We start from the raw sequence: 16526 nt of genomic DNA, 5'->3' as shown, positions 1-16526 counted from the left end.
TACTGTGTGATGACAGTGGAACAGACTTCTTAAGTCACTGAGTATCTTGCTATCAAGAGGAAAACATGTCATAGAATTCTTTTCATAATCTGTTCCAATTTTCTTGTAAAAACAGGTGTAAAAGGACCTGAAGTTATTACTGGCTGTTGCCTTGATAGTGCTGTACAAGAGCTCAGTCACAGAGGATTAATTGTTCTGTTGTTGTTTTTCTTTTTTTCCTCTGGTGGGTGAAAATAAACATGTTATGTGAACTCAACAAGCTTAGAAGCCTGCATGCCTTTAACTTAAAGGGAGAAAAAAGGCAAAACAAAACAACAAAAAAAAAGGCAAAATAGGAACTCTGTGACAGTCTCCTTAAGGAATGTTTTTGAGAGATGCAATGTAGTCTACCCAATATTGACCTGGTCCTTTTTATTTATTCCTTTTTTTTTTCCTTTCTTCCAGGGATTCTAGAATGGCCATTTTGGACTAAGTTGGTGGTTGTGGCTATTGGTTTCACTGGAGGACTTCTGTTCATGTATGTACAATGCAAAGTGTACGTACAGCTATGGAAGAGACTTAAAGCTTATAACCGAGTAATATATGTACAAAACTGTCCGGAAACTAGCAAAAAGAATATTTTTGAAAAACCTGCACTAATGGAGCCAAACTTTGAAAGTAAAGAAATGCTTGGGGTTCACCATTCAGATACAAACTCTTCACATTACACAGAGCCAGAAGACTGTGCTGCAGAAATCCTTCACGTCTGACTGCTGGGTGGGAGGGGTGTTTCTGTATGTCCTTGAAGATTTAAAATATCATTGTTTACTGCAAACTGCTCTACCTTTTTAAAATTGGCTAACAGCCGAGGGCTGGCAGATGAAGTTTTTTACATTTGCGTTTTGTGGGAATTTTTTTAAATCCCTTTGGCGTATCCATCAGCGTTATCATGGTTGCATACCTCTCAACATTTCGTCTCACGTACTGGGCTGATCAAAGAGCCACAGGTTACTGAGTAGAATGAGCCTTGGTTGTGGTATTAAGCAAGCCACTAGTGAACTGTCATCAACTTCATGGAGTCTGTTACTTTAGAAGATGACTCTAAATGATTCTGGAAGATGTGTAGAGTGTTGGTTGTTGTCTTTTTTTTTCCTGTCTTGTGTTTTTTTTCTAAGCAGGATGAAGGAGGCTGTCCCAGACACTGAGGGAAATGAGAAAGCTAGAGTCTAATCTACTGCTAACACTGCCACTAACATTTTGTCTTAGGCAGCAGGTGTAAAATTATGCTTTGCATATTGTGATGAGACTCATAAAGCATATAGCACTTTTAAAAATCTTTATTTTGTAATATGTATGTCCAATGTGAATGAAACTTGAAAGAATGTGTCATTTTCAGAACATTTCTTCATTCTCTATCCCACTCATTCTACTGAAACATAAACCTCTTGCCTTATTTAAAAAAAAATTAAAATTCCAACCTGTGATTTCTAACACATGCACACATTATCTTACTAAACATAACACTAAAAAACTGCCTCTTTGGGTTTCCTTTGAGGAACAATTTTTTTTTTCAAAGGATGTTGCACTTGTGACTTGTGTTTGGGGAGTAGTGGGTGTGTACAGTGTTTGTTTTCAATGCGTAATGGTTTCAATGCTCTGGGGATTGGTTTTGCTTTTTTTTTTTTTTTTAAACAGGTTAGGTCATCAACGGACCTGCACTTATATACCTGATGTAACTTTCATTCCAAACCATTGGTTAAGGTTTTGTTAGTATATTGGTAAAAACATGAGCTGTTGTGGAAAAAAGATACTTAGTCAATACAGCTGAAATTGGTTTTCCTTCTTTAGTGCTGTGTCATGTGTGAATTACCCGAGAATTTGGCATTGTGAGAGGAGGTACTAAGTTCAAAGTTGAGGAAGTAAATATTGCACAAAGTGTATGAGTTTAAAAATGGTTTTAGTCCTGATGTGATAAATTACATGGTCAGAGAATTGCTTTGGCTATTGCTTTGAATTTGGGACTTCTTAATCAGTCAGCTTTAATGAAAAGAGGGACAGTGTTAAAATCTGTTTGCAGGGCTTTAGACAGACTTACCCACTTACTTGACCGTTCTGCTTCACTGAACCACTGTCCATCTTCAAGTCATTTAACCAAAGTCTCACATCAGTGTGACTGGGGCAGGCCTGAAGCCCCGCTAAAACTCAGCACATGAGGCTTCTACATCTGAAAGCTAACTTTCTCTACCAGAGCCCAGTCTAAATCTCTGTAAAGTCAATGATAATTTTCTGACTGTTGTTATTAGGAGTTGCCTGGACTTCTCAGTTAGGTAAAAGCTTCTGTTTGCTTATAGAGATACTGAATTAAATCCTGAGGTCCAGTTCAGGTTTTACTTTGTCCTTTTCAAGTACAACTTTCATTGGGCATAATCTTTTCATATTAAAATTAGTTGCATTAACATATCCCAAAGAATAAGAGATCAGTGATTTTTTTCTTAAAATGTAATATTAATTTATTTCTAAATTAATCTTTAAAAAAAAATGCCTGAGAGGGGTCTATGGTAAGAGAACACACACTAAGAGCTGTTAGAAGTGTGTGTGTGTGCCTCTGTATGATCTCACGCTTGAAGTTTACTGGCTGTGATCTTCATGAACAACACAGTATTTTGTTCTTGATGTTTTAAAATATACAGACTTCTAGACAGTTCTAGCAAAGCTGCACTGGCATGGGTTTGCATACTGTGCGAGGTGTCAGGATGTCTCATGCTTATGTGATAAAGGCAGACAAGCCCTGCCAGTGCCTGGGCAGCAATCTTCATGGCCATGTGCATGTAGAGTTTGTTGCCTACACCTGCCATATTTTAAAGTGCAATTACTTGGACCCTTTCCCGAACTCTGCTGTGGATGATCCTGCTCTGAAAACCCAGATAGATAACAGTCTTGGTTTGGTTTGTTTTTTGTTCTGTGAAAAGGTTTACTGGATAAACACAGGTGGGTTAATCACGTCTTACACACCTTCATCATTTTCTTCTGAAATGCCCAAGTGCACATGGCTTTCATGTCTGCAAGATGCACAGAATCAGCTGCAGACTGATGCTGTGTGTGTTCTCATCTGATCTGTGGCCAGTAGGGGAAATGAAAATGGACAAGTTCTGGTATGAAACCTGTGTGTGCTCCAGCTCACATCTGAGGCAAAAGTGTCTGACTGATGTTCTGACAAGCACCAGTATGGCATACTGTAAAATGCTGGTCCTGTTTCAATCACTGTCATAAATGATTCTTGGTGAAGCATTGTGAAATCTCATTTGGCATTTTGGAAGCTCCATGCAACATATGCCAGTTGGTGTTCAGTGTATTCAGGATGCTGAAGTTTTGTTTTGTTTTGTTTGTTTGTTTTTGCTGTAACCCTATGTATCTTCAACTTGGGAAGAAAAACCATCCCCAGTAAAATCATCTGGAGAAAAATAATTGCAGATAAAATTGTTTTAGCCAGTGTTGCTGCTTACCGTTCCCTTTCCACAGTAGCTTTTTTTCTGAAAGAAAGGCATAGTATTTAATCCTTTATGCTACTGAGGATTGCTTAAACCAGCAGGGGCTGGTTTGAGCTGGTGTGAACCAGAAGAGATCCATCTGTCAGGATTTTTTGTTTCTGCCAATCACACTTGTGCTAATTCTTGCCTGATGTTAACAGGGGGCTTCTGGAGCTGCAGTTCTCTGCTTCTGCATGGTGCTATCAAGTGGTGTAAGAAGGCTGAGTGGTGCTTTTTCTTTCTTTCTCCTTAAGGAGATTCTGTTGACTTGTTTTCAGCTTCTAGCTGTGAGGCACTGATGCTAGCTCAGGTGAGCACCGTCCTTTCTGCCCGGATGTTGGTAAGGGAAACAATCACACCCCCATCACACCAGGCATTCCAAAACTTCCTTTTGGCAGCTTTTGAAATGACAAATAAAGTCTTTTCTGGTCCTTGTCCTTTCCCCAACATTAGTTCAGATTACCTGTGACTTCCCTGAGATGAGATTTAAATAGGAGGGAGTAAAGGCTTAATACCATCTACCACAGCCCCTTCACTAAATTGCCAGAGCCTTTACTGATACGGCTTAGACATCTGACCAGACTTCCATGCTATTGACTCTTAAGTCCTGTCCAAAAAATCACTGGCTATGCCAAGGAAATCTCCCTGCTACGTCGTGTTCAGTGCATCTGCCAGGTCATGAACATGCATTATGTTAGAAATACAGGCATATGCTGCAGAAGATTGCTTCACTTTATGAGATCGTGAGATGTTAAATTCATTCCTATGATTTCTCAGGACTTTCTTCAGTTGTAATCCAGTATTCTGGGGAGGGGGTCAGTGTTTAAAATGTTTCCCTGGGCTCTGAAGATGTGGCCAGTCCTGGCACCATTACCTGGTGAATGTCATTGAGGTTGGCTTTGCTTCAGCAGGAGGGATTCAACAGAGGTTACACCAAGCCTGCAAGGAGCTAGACAAGTGCTGGGCCTCTGTCCCACAGCCTGAGAAGTCCTGGGAATCAATAGTAACTCCCTGTCCAGCCCTTCTACTGTGTCCCCTGTACCGATCAGGGCATCCAGCCTACTTGTGCTGGTGCTGTATCAGGAGCAGATTCCTTCTGCCCTGTGCTTGGCTGGGTAAGTATCTATTACAAACTGGGACTCGGATCGCCTAAAGCTGAGGCGTGTTAAGATACAGATTTCCAGTGTAGTCTGCTGTGGAGGTTGTGGCCAGCAATGAAAGGGAGGTCTGTGTTTCTGGTTGGGTCCCTCTCAAATATGGGTGAAACAGGGCAAATACAAAAGCAAGGATATTGCTGGCTGGATTTTCACAGCATTATATTAGATATGCAAAGAAAACTTCTAAACAGGACCTTTTTTGTGATTATTTTCTAGTTTTGAGATATTGCAGTGTCTGTATATTCCAATGAAGTACGGAAAGCACTTGTCTTTGTATAGAAGATAACTGTTTAAAAATTGCAGCTGATCTTGTACTTAGGTAAAACATTTGTAGATAGGTAATTGTATAACATTAAACAACTTTACACTGGCATGTGTTGTATAGTTTATACAAGACACTTCACAGTTCTGCAGAATTTTTTAGTTAGTAAATTTCTAGTAACTTAAATGTATAGTTTTGTATCCTTTCATGTATGTTCATTTTCTCCGTATTGACACTTGCAGAATTATTTTTAGTTTCTTAAACTGTAATTGGTTATTGTTGTGTGATACACAGGGTTATTGACTGCAACAATAAAGTGTTTCTATAAAAAAAAAAAAGAAACAGAACAAAACAAAATCAGCATAGTATCCGTTTTGTTTCAAACAGCATTAGCGGCCCAGCCTGGAGAAAAGTTGAGCTTCCCAGTAGTGAGATGATCAAAAAAAGTGAGTTAATTTCACCAGAGTGAACCCAGGACCTCATAGCTCTTCAGCGTATGAGGCCAACACGCAGTAGGATCCATGACAATATGATGTATGATGTTGTGGATCATAAAAGGTTAGTTAATCATCAGAATAAGTGGGTGACCCCTTCATTGTAGTGAGAAGATAAAACTTTGTATAGGTGCTTTGGGGTCAGGCGCAGGAATTGTGGGAAGAGTTTTCTGGCTTGTGCCATGCAGGAGGTGGAGAGAGGATTCCTGTGGGCAGTAAAATCTGTGGAGCTTCTTGAGTCAACGCTGAGTGTTGCTATGAGTGCTTGATGTCTGATGTCGGCATTCTCACGTGCATTGGTGCTGAACAGATGATGCTCATTACACTGATTCATGTCTAAGAAGAAAATAAGTTTGCGTAAGCAAGGAGTGGTGGACAACTGCAATAGCCTTTTATTGCATGAAGCACAACTGCAGTGCTATATGTCCTTTCATTGCAAGACCACGCCTCAGACACGAAGTCTTCAGCAGTTTTTCTAGAATAGGTTTCTAGCACCGGTAGATCAAGGAAAACTGCTATCTGCGCCACTGTGAGACAGCTTGTAACAAAAGCGTAAATGCCAAAGAGGAAGTAAGATCTGGAAAATTGTCAGTAACAGACATGGGGGTCTCAAAGAGACTCTTAGTTAATCACCCCTTAAAAAGAAGGATAAGTTTTGAATTTTATTTAAGGTAAGAAATGGGAGGGCACCTTAATACTGCAGAGGAGTTTTTTGTTTGTTTGTTTGCTTTGCATGGAAAAAAAAAAACAAGTGTCTATGTCCTGTATTCCTTAGTGAAGCAAGTCTGGTTATGGTACATGAAACTATTTGTATAAAGCTTACTAAAATGCACCAGCAAGTCTTATATACAAAAATACCTTGCTGGAGATATGGTAAGTAAGATACAGGGCTTGCCGTTTGATTGACAGTCTCTGGGCTGAAAAGCTGATGGGCTTTTCTAAGGAGCAGAGCCTGTAGAGCTGTTTGGACTCTGGTTTAAAAGTGTTCTTCATCTTGGGGTCAGACACCTCAAATTAATTACAAAATGACTTCTTCCCTCTTGCAAACCTCGCTTTGATCTGAGATCCTTGCTGTCACCGTGTGAAGCGTGCCCATCTCCAAGGCAGAGCAGAGCAGTGGCACAGCTGTGCCTCCAGGGACTGAACTTTTCAGCTGACCTCAGGAGCTGAAGCCATGTGGTGAGTAGTTACTGTCAGCTGGTGGGCAGTATCGGTGTGACCTGCCTCTTGCACCAGGACGGAGCGAGGCCGTGTGAGGCAGGAGGGCAGCAGCAGGGGTTGGGAAGATCCACCTGAGTGTCTTCTGGAGGCTGTGGAGGTGTCAAATGGAGACTGCAGCTGCTGTCTCCCAGCTCCTCAAAAAAACAAGCCCCAAGGGCCTTGAGAGCCAGACTTGTGCCTGCTAACCTGCTCTGGTGGGACCCCTTGGAAAGAGGGCTGAGGGAAGCAGAGGGATGAGGTGCAGAAAGGGGGTTCACAGGACGCCCTGGCTGGAGAGGAGATCACCTCTCTGCAAGGGTTTTGTCAGGAAGCCAGGGGAGGGAAAACAGCTGTAGTGGCTGTGGCCGGGAGTTTGGGGCCCACAATGTCTGAGGAGGAAGCAGGTGAGCTCTTGGAGAGGCTGGTAACAGCAGAGTGGGCTGGGAGGCTGAGCTGAGGCCTGCTGCAGGCACAGGACACGTGTAGCCAGTAGCAGGAGAAGGGCCATGCCCTGCTGTTCTGCCCAACATGCAGGGACTGTACGTCCTCCAGCACGTCTCCCCACAGCTGCCCTGTGGGCCACTGTCCAGATTTCCCCATCCTCAGCCTGTTTACCCATATCATAGCGTGTTTGCCCTTCCCGTTCATTCTATTCATGCAACCCAAATTTCCTTTGTCTTCCTTCCAGCCCTTCCTCTTTCACCAATGTCATTATTTTCTCAGTCTTCAGCTCGCCTCTTGGCCAAGTAAGGCAGAGAGGGTTGTGTCAGGAGGAGCCAAATTACATCAGCATGTGATTCATAAGGATGACTGTTGGAAGTACTCAAAACTGGCACTGTGCATATAAAGCTCAATGTCAGCCTGCCTTCCCAGTTTTTCCTGTAAATCATGTATTTGGATCCTTTCTCTGATGTGTAGGATGCTCTCTGATGTTTTGGGATTGATGGGGTATGGTGTTACCACAATCCAGACAGTGAGAAGAGGATGCTTTTTCACAGCCTTAGGATGGATGAATGATATCAGAAAATCAGGCAAAAATATCTCATAGAATAAGAAACAGAGGTTTTAAAAAAAATCATCCTGGCCACACAGAGAGGAGAAAGTAATTCAGAAGGGAGGCAGGGAAGGTTTTAAAAATTAAAAAAAAATAAAAAATAAAAAATCATAGAGCCCTGGGTAAAGGAAAAGGGAGTAAGTTCAGTGCATTACTCAGGATAGAATAATTGAAAAAGTAATATTGCTCAGAAAGGGTCGAGTGATGGCAAACTTTAAGAATACTCCTTTAAAGTGTGTTCTAGAGAAAAGGCAAGATTGGTGACAGAGGAATTGGTAGCTGAAAATAGAGAGGAGACCTTGGCTGGCAGTGTTAAGGGGCTGAATGAAGTTGTCTCAAAGGCTTTAACATCAGAGGAGGGTTTGAAGTAACTGAATAAAACAACCCCGAGGCTGCACAGAGCAGAGGAGGGAGATCACCACTGAGGGTGTGCTTGTTAAATCCTCAAACTTCAAGGAATCTGGCTTGCAATTCCTAACATTTTTAGACTTCACTAAAATTAACCTCCCAACCATTTTTGCTGGGAGCCTGTTGGTGTGCTGATTTGCTCTGATGCTCTCTTCCTCAAAGGCCACCTGCAAATAGGGCAGACCATGCAAGCTTAGGAGAATTCATCACTATTAGAGCTGTAGGGTCTGGTGCTGGGGACACCGTGTTCCTTTGTCAAGGGAAATGGTTATCCTTGTGGTTTGGAGAGAATAGGAAATGTCTCTGACTGAAGGCTTGATTCCAACTAAGAAAACAGCTGTCTTAGGCAACATATGTAGTACTTCATATGGGCTTTTTACCCCTCTGCATCCTAAATTAACTAATAAAGTACCATTGCTTCCTTCCTGAGGATGAACAGAGGTCTTTCTGGAGTCTGTCTTGCCACTTGTCTTGTTCTCATGCTTTACTTCTTCGTCTTGAAAGTGCTGTTACAGGAGGATTGATTTTTTTTTCCAGGACCACAGAATTACCTAAGTCATTCTCCTGCCAGCAAGATGATGGTTAATTTTATCCCAACAGAGCACTTTCTCATGAAAATTAAATCCAACTGTTGAGCTTTCTGGTAGCACTGGGCCAAAGTGGAGGCAGAAGTCAAAGGTTTTATTTGAGGGATGAGTTTGGACCTGCTTGCCTTCAAATTAGAGCTGATATTGCACGTGCCTCTATTGGGACTGTCACCAGGGCTTGGGACATTTGCACCAGACTTCAGTCCCCCACTGCTATTCCAGTTTTGTGATTCTCAGATCCCAAAAGGGTGGCCCCAAATGCTGCTGCATTCCTTGTCTGTCTGCCTCCTTTCTTCTCTCTTCTTGCAAAATGCCAGAGCAGCACGGCTACATCTGCAGGGGCAGCGAGAGGATTTGCAGATTTCGGGTAAGTGTTTAAGGATACACAGACTGTTTAAGGATATTGTGGTAAGCGTTGGTATAGCAACCCTGCTTCGGGTTTGTGATGGACTCAACTGGTGTCAGCGTCGCCACCACCTGGATAGCAGAGCAAGGACACCCTGTGCTGAGCCTTGCTCTCTTAGAGTTGATTTCTGGCCCCTCTGAGCTGGGACAGAAGCAGGCCTGCGAACAAGGAGCTGCTGCTTTCTGGTCTGGTGGAGCAGTGCAGATTTAGCACCCGTGTGTTCTCAGCTACTAAGCCAATGCCCCCTAGATTACTTATGTAGCTTGTAAATTTCTGCAGGCTCTGCTGATCACCTCCATCATTTGGTAATTACCATGTTGCATCATTCCTCCCCATCCCCAGCCCTTTATTAGCATACTTCAGGAGCCATCTGCTGATCCAAATTATCTATAGCCTCAGGGGAGCTATAAGAGATGTGACATCTTCACAGTACAACCCTGTTTCTCATTGGCATTGCAAGGAGATTGAGAGGGGCAGCAACTGCCTTCTGCTGGAAAGTTCGACACAGTGAATCTGAGCAGTACTTAGAGGAACAGGACCCATGAATAACCCTCCTGTCCCTGCAGCGGGCTCGTGCCCTGCTTCCAAAAAGGGGCAGGGAGTTTTATTTCACCATTCTGGGTGTTTTCCCCTACTGCAGGAACAAGGCTACCAGGCAGAGGCAGCGCATCCCAGGCCTGGCCAGAGGAAAGCAGGCTGCCTCTGTCTGCGTGCCTGAGCAGCAGGCTCGCTCGTCCCTTGTCCTCGTCTTTAGGACACTCGCCTTGGATGCAGCCAGGTGATCCAACTGCCTTTTCCAAGTATGGTTTCCTTGTCCAATGTCAAGCAACCATCGGATAAAACGCAAAAGAGGACCATGCAGGGGTCTCATATGGTGTGGTCTCCTCAGGGGTGAAATAAGGTAGTCTCTTGATAAAAGGGCTGGTTTTGCTCTTTGCACGCAGGAAAATGATCTAGTTTGTTTGGCAGGATCTTGATATGAAGCATGTGCAATTCTACCAATAGTAAACGCTATCATCAATAAATCATTGCAGGTGGAAATCGAGATAAAATTGAAAGGTTCTAAAAGACTAAAAAGAGTGAGTTGTGAAGGGGCTGGAGGGAGAGAACAACGCGCTCCTATGGATTTCAGGTACAGGACCAAGTTTATCAAGTATTTTCTTTACTGTGTTGATAAGGGAAGTTGCAGCACTGTAGGGAGACTCCCCAGGCATATCTGTGCAGAAGAAGCCAGAACAGTCTGAAAACAAAACCTAACACCCAGGGGAATGGGATGGGTTCAAACGCTGCTTGGGAACTGAAATGCAAAGAAACGTGGAAACCCACCAAACAAGGTTTGGACAACACTTTGCTCTGTATTTGCAGCAAAACCAAAGGTGCCCAGAAGGTGGCCTCGTGTCTGACAAAAGCGGGTTCTGAGGCACCGACGTGTGAAAAGATTTTCAGGTAACTCTGAGTGAAAGCTGACTGTCAGCCTAAGTTTAAGAACTTCAGTACTGTTAGCACCTGTGCAAAAAATGATGTGTGATTTCTTTGAAATCTGTTATGAAGGGAAAATCAAAAGCAAGGAAAGACTTAGGAGTTTGTGGTGCACTTTCATGGGGTCACAGCGTCGTCTGAAGGGATCACGGTGTAGCGGGAAGGATCCCTTGCTGATTAAACCTCGGGAGGAGAGATCAGAGCTTTGGGCTGGGGTTCTGCAGCTACCTTGGGTGTGCGATGTGACCATTGCCAATGTTGCACTTTGGGTGCTATTTAAAAAGCAGCAGCAGACGAGAGACTCACGCTGAGCAATTCCATATAGCCAAGGAAGGCACAGTGATTTTTTTTTGTGCCTACATGTAAATACATACTCTCAGTGTGGGAGAGCCTTGATATCTGATGGCGTCACAGTATAGCAAGTGGCTGAGTCTCTCTGTACAGAAGAGATGTAGGAGACCTCCAACTCGTTTGGAGCTTAGCCCAGTGCCGTCACACTTCCTAGATGGAAGAACAGGGCATTGCAGGCTGTCCACAATGCTCTGTGGCCACCACTGACTACAGTGGGTAAGCAAGCAAGCAAGCCACAACCTACATGGATAGCTTCAGTTTTAGAAGCTGAAGCAGAGTCTCAGTAAGTGTATCTGCAGTGGTGCCCAGCAGCCCAAGCTGCCGCAGCTCCCTGTCCTTGCTGGAGGGGGGCACGAGGCACTTTGCAGCCAGACTTGCCAGACCAGAAGCAGGCAGAGCCAGGGCTAACTTCAAACTGCTGATGTCTGTCACTTCTGTCATCTGTATGTGACGGCTGGGGGCTGATAATGAGTGCCTCAGGCTGTGAGGAGTGGGTTAATGTGTGTGAGCGCAGCAGCTGAGGTGCAAGTGTGCCATGAGCAAAGCTGATTTTAATTTATCACTCCTCAGCTGATTTTAATTGATCTTGCTCTGCTTGCCTGCCACAGAAATTCACAGCAGCACAGAAACCTGGCTGGCAGCGATGAAGCAAGGTGCTTGGTTTGACCACAGAGCAATGGAGGCAGGACACTGGGATTTGCAAAAGCCCAGCCTGGCTCCTTTCGGCAGGGCATCGGGCGGCTGGGTTACAGCATGTGGTTTTGGGTGAAAACACAGGAGAATAGCTTCGAAGGTTTTGGTGCCTAAGGGCCAAGTGTACAGCATCAGACAGCTCCACTCGTCCTAATGTTAGCATCTTCATTGTAGCAGAAATTTGGTGCTCGCTATAGGCAGGGTGCAGACTGCGGAATTACGGGATTTTTACCGTGGAAGTGGTGTGGGGGTGCGCGTGTGTACAGCTCTGATGCGCTGATAGGCAGCTGTGCCGGGACAAGAGGGATTTTGACAAGACCGGGGAGTTCCTTGCACAACGCCTACCAGCGCACGGCTGCCGGGAGCCGAGAGCAGGGTGCCCTGCGGGGACCTGCGGCTTTTGGGTGCGCGCAGCGAGGGCCAGAGGGCGAGGGACGTGTCCCCGTGTCCCCCCCCGGAGCGGGGCCGGGGGGGCGGGCAGGGCAGAGCCGGGCCGGGCTGCGGGGAGGAGGCGGCGCTGAGCGGGGAGCGGGCAGGAGGCGGCTGGGCTCGGCTCGGCTCGGCTCGGCTGGGCTCGGCGGGACCATGCCGTCCTACACCGTCACGGTGGCCACGGGCAGCCAGTGGTTCGCGGGCACGGACGACTACGTGTACCTGAGCCTGGAGGGCACGGCGGGCTGCAGCGAGAGGCACCTCCTGGACAAGCCCTTCTACAACGACTTCGAGCGCGGCGCGGTGAGTGCGCGGCCCCGGACGCGCTGCCCGGGGCAGGTGGAGCCCCTCGGGGGGCTCCGGTGCTTCCTTGGGAAAGCCGCTTTCGTGCTGCCTGCTGGCGGGTGATGCTCAGGGGCGGCAGTCGGGGCAGTGCCGCCCCCGAGGCACCTCCTGGCGGGAGCTTCGGGGGGGCGGCGGGATGCCTGCCAGGAGAAATGTCCCCCCAGCCCCAGGGAAAGCTGGAAAACAGCGAGGACGTGCAGGGGTGAGGGGGGCTGGGCTGCTCTTGCTGCCCTTGGCTACTGCAGCGTGTGTCCTGTCCTCTCAGGGGTCTGGGCACCTTGTCACAGCGTCCCAGCTATCCGTCTGCAACCTCACATGCTTTAGTTTATCCTCACCGTTTTAGCATGCTATTTATTTGTTTATTGTCTGCTGTCAAAATAATAGATGTGTCTCTTTTCCTTTTTTTTTTTTTAAACGTGTCTTTTATTTGTAAACCTAACTCACAGCTTACAAAAGATCTAACAAAATTTAAGTGGCTTTGAAAGTTTTAGCATAACTCACTTTGGAAATGAGACCTACAGATGCGTATACAAGTGGGACTTTGCTGTCACGGTGCTGCCTTGCATTGAGGCTTATCTCTACCCATGAGGTTCACAGCCTAAGTCAGCTATCCAGCCTCTTCTGCGTTAGACACCTCAGGTATGGTTAACAGAAGTCAGCATTTTGAGGAAGGGTTGATGGTGTGTGTAGATACGGTCCCCCAATGTTTTTAGTTAAAAGTTCTGAGGTAAGTGGTCTAGAAGGTTCGGAGGTGTGGGCACTTACCAGCTACTGCTCTTGCAGTTACTTTCCTTTATGATTAGACATTCATTTGCATAGAGGTCTTGCTATCCTCATCTCCCAAATGGGTATCCTCTCATTCTTCTTCCTTTATCCAGTGAATAGTCACATACTTAACAAAGTAAGCAATGTTAAGCAAAGCTTAGCATTAGTGAGAGAGGTTGAAGAAGACCTCAGAGTATCCTGCAGACTCAGAGTTAGTGTGCTTTGCCCAGGAGTGAGCCCTTCCTGGCTGAGGAGATGAGCACTGAGGGACTCCTGCCACCAGGCAGTCTGCTCTTATCCCGAGGCTCCAAAAGAGGGCTTCAGGATCTTTGAGAAGTGGCTGACAGTGCTTTGAACATCTAGGGGGGACTGGATCCTGTCACAGGGAGAAAATGCCATGATGTGAGCATCAAGTGTCTGCCCGGCAGCTGCCTGGGAACTGCTTTGGGACCAGGTCCGGCAGGGGCAGAGACGTGTGAGCACTGGGATCTGCAGGGCGAGGAGCGGAGGTTGGTGGAGCTTGGTAGTTCTAGGGCAGATGTGTGCACCTAGAAGAAGCACTTACATTCACCTCAGGAATGTAGCTTTTAGGTAGATTTGAAAGTTTTTTGTCTGGGTAAAGTGTTTACCTAGCATTTTATACAAAATATTTTGTTAGCTAAGTAAGCTTTCTGAGGCAGGGTCCAACTTTTGTTTTTCTGAACTTGTTTCCAACTTGCAAAGGTCCTTGACAGAAACCTTTACTTTTCCTAGTATCCAAATTAATTATTTCCGTTCATTGTTATAAGTTTGTCTGATATGAGAAATATGCAGTCCTTTCTTAATGTGATCTGTATTATGCCTGGTTTATGGGATGTTTGCAATATGATGTGCTAAGTTTTGTTGCTGCAGGCATTTTCTTGGAAAGCGCTGTGGAGTTCTCCAGGCACCTATTCAGTTAACGTTGTGCCCAAAACACTGTGAGTCTTACTAATACATTGTGCAAAGAAAGAAGAAAAGAAAAAATACAGATACACAACAACAGAAAACCCCTCCTCCCTCCCCCCCCCCCAAAAAAAAAAAAAAACACCACCACCAAACAAACAAACAAAAACACAAAGAAGGCAAAAAAAATTTCGGGTTGATTGGTTTGTAAAATGCAGCAATTGAAACCAGTCCTGTCTTGATGTTTCACTAGTATCCCTATAACTTTTTTTTTCTGGCAAGCAATTTAAATGTGATCACAAAAAGAAAAAAGGGGGCACTTTTCCTGTGGATAACCACAGTTCTGCAGTACTATCTTGTAAGGCTTTGTCCACTTTACAGTTTTGTTGCTAAATGTTGGGCCAGTCTCAGTAGTTCCGTTATTCTGGTAATGGCTTCATTTAAATTAATGCAAATTGTGGGTTTTACTAGATACAGTGGATGAGGGGCTCCAACCACTCCTGAACAGAAGATTTGTGTGCCAAATGTTGATAGAGGGAGAGGGGTGGGGAGAAAACTGGGGGGGCTTGCATAAAGGCAGCTCAGTTTTAGTTTTAGTCTGACTTACTCCAAGTGCTGGACACGGGTAATTTAGAAAGCCATAGCTGCTCTTCTTCACTCACTGTTTTTTGAGTAAGTTCCTGTTGGTGCAGAGCAATTTCAGCATGAGTGTCATCGTGTCCCTCAGTTCTGTTTTCTTCCTGTTACCCCTTCATCTGCTTTTTGCTGAAACTCACTTAACTATTTCCAGAAGGGAAGTACAGCTCTGTCCGCTTTGAGCTTACAGAAGGGGTGGTGGTCTGTGTCATCCCTGCTGCAGTATTAGGCTGGTCAGCAGGAGGCTCCCCTTAATCAGAAAGAGCTCAGGTTTTACAGAGAGTAAATTGCTGGACAGGATGCTACGGGAGTTTGGAGAGTCCAGCAGCCGTCACTAATTCTGTTCTTTCACTCTGAGGTCAGCTGTATAAAAGCTCCAGTCACCACTGGCTCACTGCACAGGCATCAAGGGCACCATGTGTTTACCAGGAGACCCCATGTAATGGATACAATAAAAACCTTGAACAACTAACCTTCAGCATTTATCAGGACCTTGCACCATTTCTGTCGCCTGATGTACTTTTACTGCATTAGCAAAATTGCATTAGTTAATCTCAGTTATTCCTTAGCCTCCCTGGCTCGGAGGTAAAGGAAGCTGAGCGAGGAGGGAATCCTTGCTTCCAGAATTGCCATTGACGTGGAACCATGATGGTCATAAAATGGCTAAAAACCCTCAGCAACATTTAGGCTAATTGAATGTCCTTTCTGCATTACATTGATAATGACTTATGCAACTATTTTAGGGCTCTTGTAATATTCTCAAAGAGATTTTTACCAGAGGAATGGGTTTATGCCAAAGTCTTGGCTGTCAAATTGACATTTCTATCAACAGATGGGTCTGGTTCACATTGCTGTTTCATTTTTAATCCTAGATGTATTTATATAAGTGTGAAATTATCGAAACTATAGTCATAAATATATGAGGATTCTTTATTAATGTAAGCTAGCTAAATATTTAAAGAAGAGAAATTTTAAAAAGAGTAGCCGGGCCTTGGGCAACAAGGATTTGGGGAAATAGTTTCAGACTTTCTGTGCTATACTGAACACTTGACAGCAAGAGGTTTTCATGAGGACTTGAGCTAAAAATAGTCCAGTATGTTTCCCCTGTCCAGACACTGTCTTTGTTCAGCCTGTGTTTCCTCTGTACGTGACTAGCTCTGGAACTGGAAATGAGTGAAAAGTTGGAGGAAAAAAAATCCCAAATAGCAAAATACAAAGCAATTCTGATCCAGATGTAGTTTACTATTGCTCTATAGGTTATTGCATTAGTCTTGATGTGTTTAAATTCCTTTTGCAGTGATGAACACAAGCTATTCGCATAGCTTTGTGGTTTCATCGGGTCTGTGTTTCTGAAAGGTGGGTACTTCCAGCTGTGGACTGCCAAATGCAACAGGATCATGTTGAAATTGAAAAGACAATTAATTTTGTGTTGTAATTGCGTAAAGAGGTACATGAGCAGGAAGTGACTGAGTTTGAGATAAATGGTATGATAGCCTGAGACTAGCAGCACTTTTGCAAGGTGCTGTATGGTCTTAGAAAAGACATACGGAATTGCAGAAATACTGACTCAATGCGAAACCTGAGCCTGGTGAAGAGTTTATTGTTACAAGCTTACGGTCACTCCTCTTATTGAGAAAATGAGAAGTTGCAGGGAAATTAACCTGAATTAGAAACAGTTTGAGTACTGCATTCTGGAAAGATTTGACGAATGGGAAATAATCTGAGCCTATTACCTATGTTTTCTAGGCATCATCCAGAATTGCTTGTGCTGATTGACAAGTGAAGCTGAGGATGTTGGACGGGGGGGATAGGCAAAGATCAGGGTGG

At 44.7% G+C, this 16526-nt stretch overlaps 2 protein-coding genes across 12 annotated transcripts in view; both read left to right on the top strand.

Moving 5' to 3' along the window:
• MARCHF8 (membrane associated ring-CH-type finger 8) overlaps nt 1-5282 on the top strand; it is a 95558-nt gene extending 90276 nt beyond the window's left edge. For all 10 annotated transcript variants that reach the window (XM_080597140.1, XM_080597139.1, XM_080597144.1 and 7 more), the window contains one exon: nt 445-5282. In XM_080597140.1, the coding sequence (XP_080453266.1) occupies nt 445-749 (305 nt within the window). In that variant the 3' untranslated portion in view covers nt 750-5282. The remainder of the gene's footprint in view (nt 1-444) is intronic.
• Nucleotides 5283-11339: 6057 nt separating this feature from the next.
• ALOX5 (arachidonate 5-lipoxygenase) overlaps nt 11340-16526 on the top strand; it is a 31156-nt gene continuing 25969 nt past the window's right edge. Inside the window, exon 1 of one of the 2 annotated variants that reach the window (XM_080597137.1) lies at nt 11340-12332. In XM_080597137.1, coding sequence (XP_080453263.1) covers nt 12183-12332 — 150 coding nt within the window. In that variant the 5' untranslated portion in view covers nt 11340-12182. Of the gene's footprint in view, nt 12333-12394; nt 12577-16526 lie in introns of those variants that run through there. The other variant, XM_080597138.1, reaches the window with a different exon arrangement.

The sequence above is a fragment of the Anser brachyrhynchus genome (assembly GCF_964034855.1).
Source record: "Anser brachyrhynchus genome assembly, chromosome: 6".
In the NCBI taxonomy this organism is placed as follows: Eukaryota; Metazoa; Chordata; class Aves; order Anseriformes; family Anatidae; genus Anser; species Anser brachyrhynchus.
The sequence above is the reverse complement of the archived record's forward strand: the minus strand, read 5'-3'. Positions and strand labels throughout refer to the sequence as shown.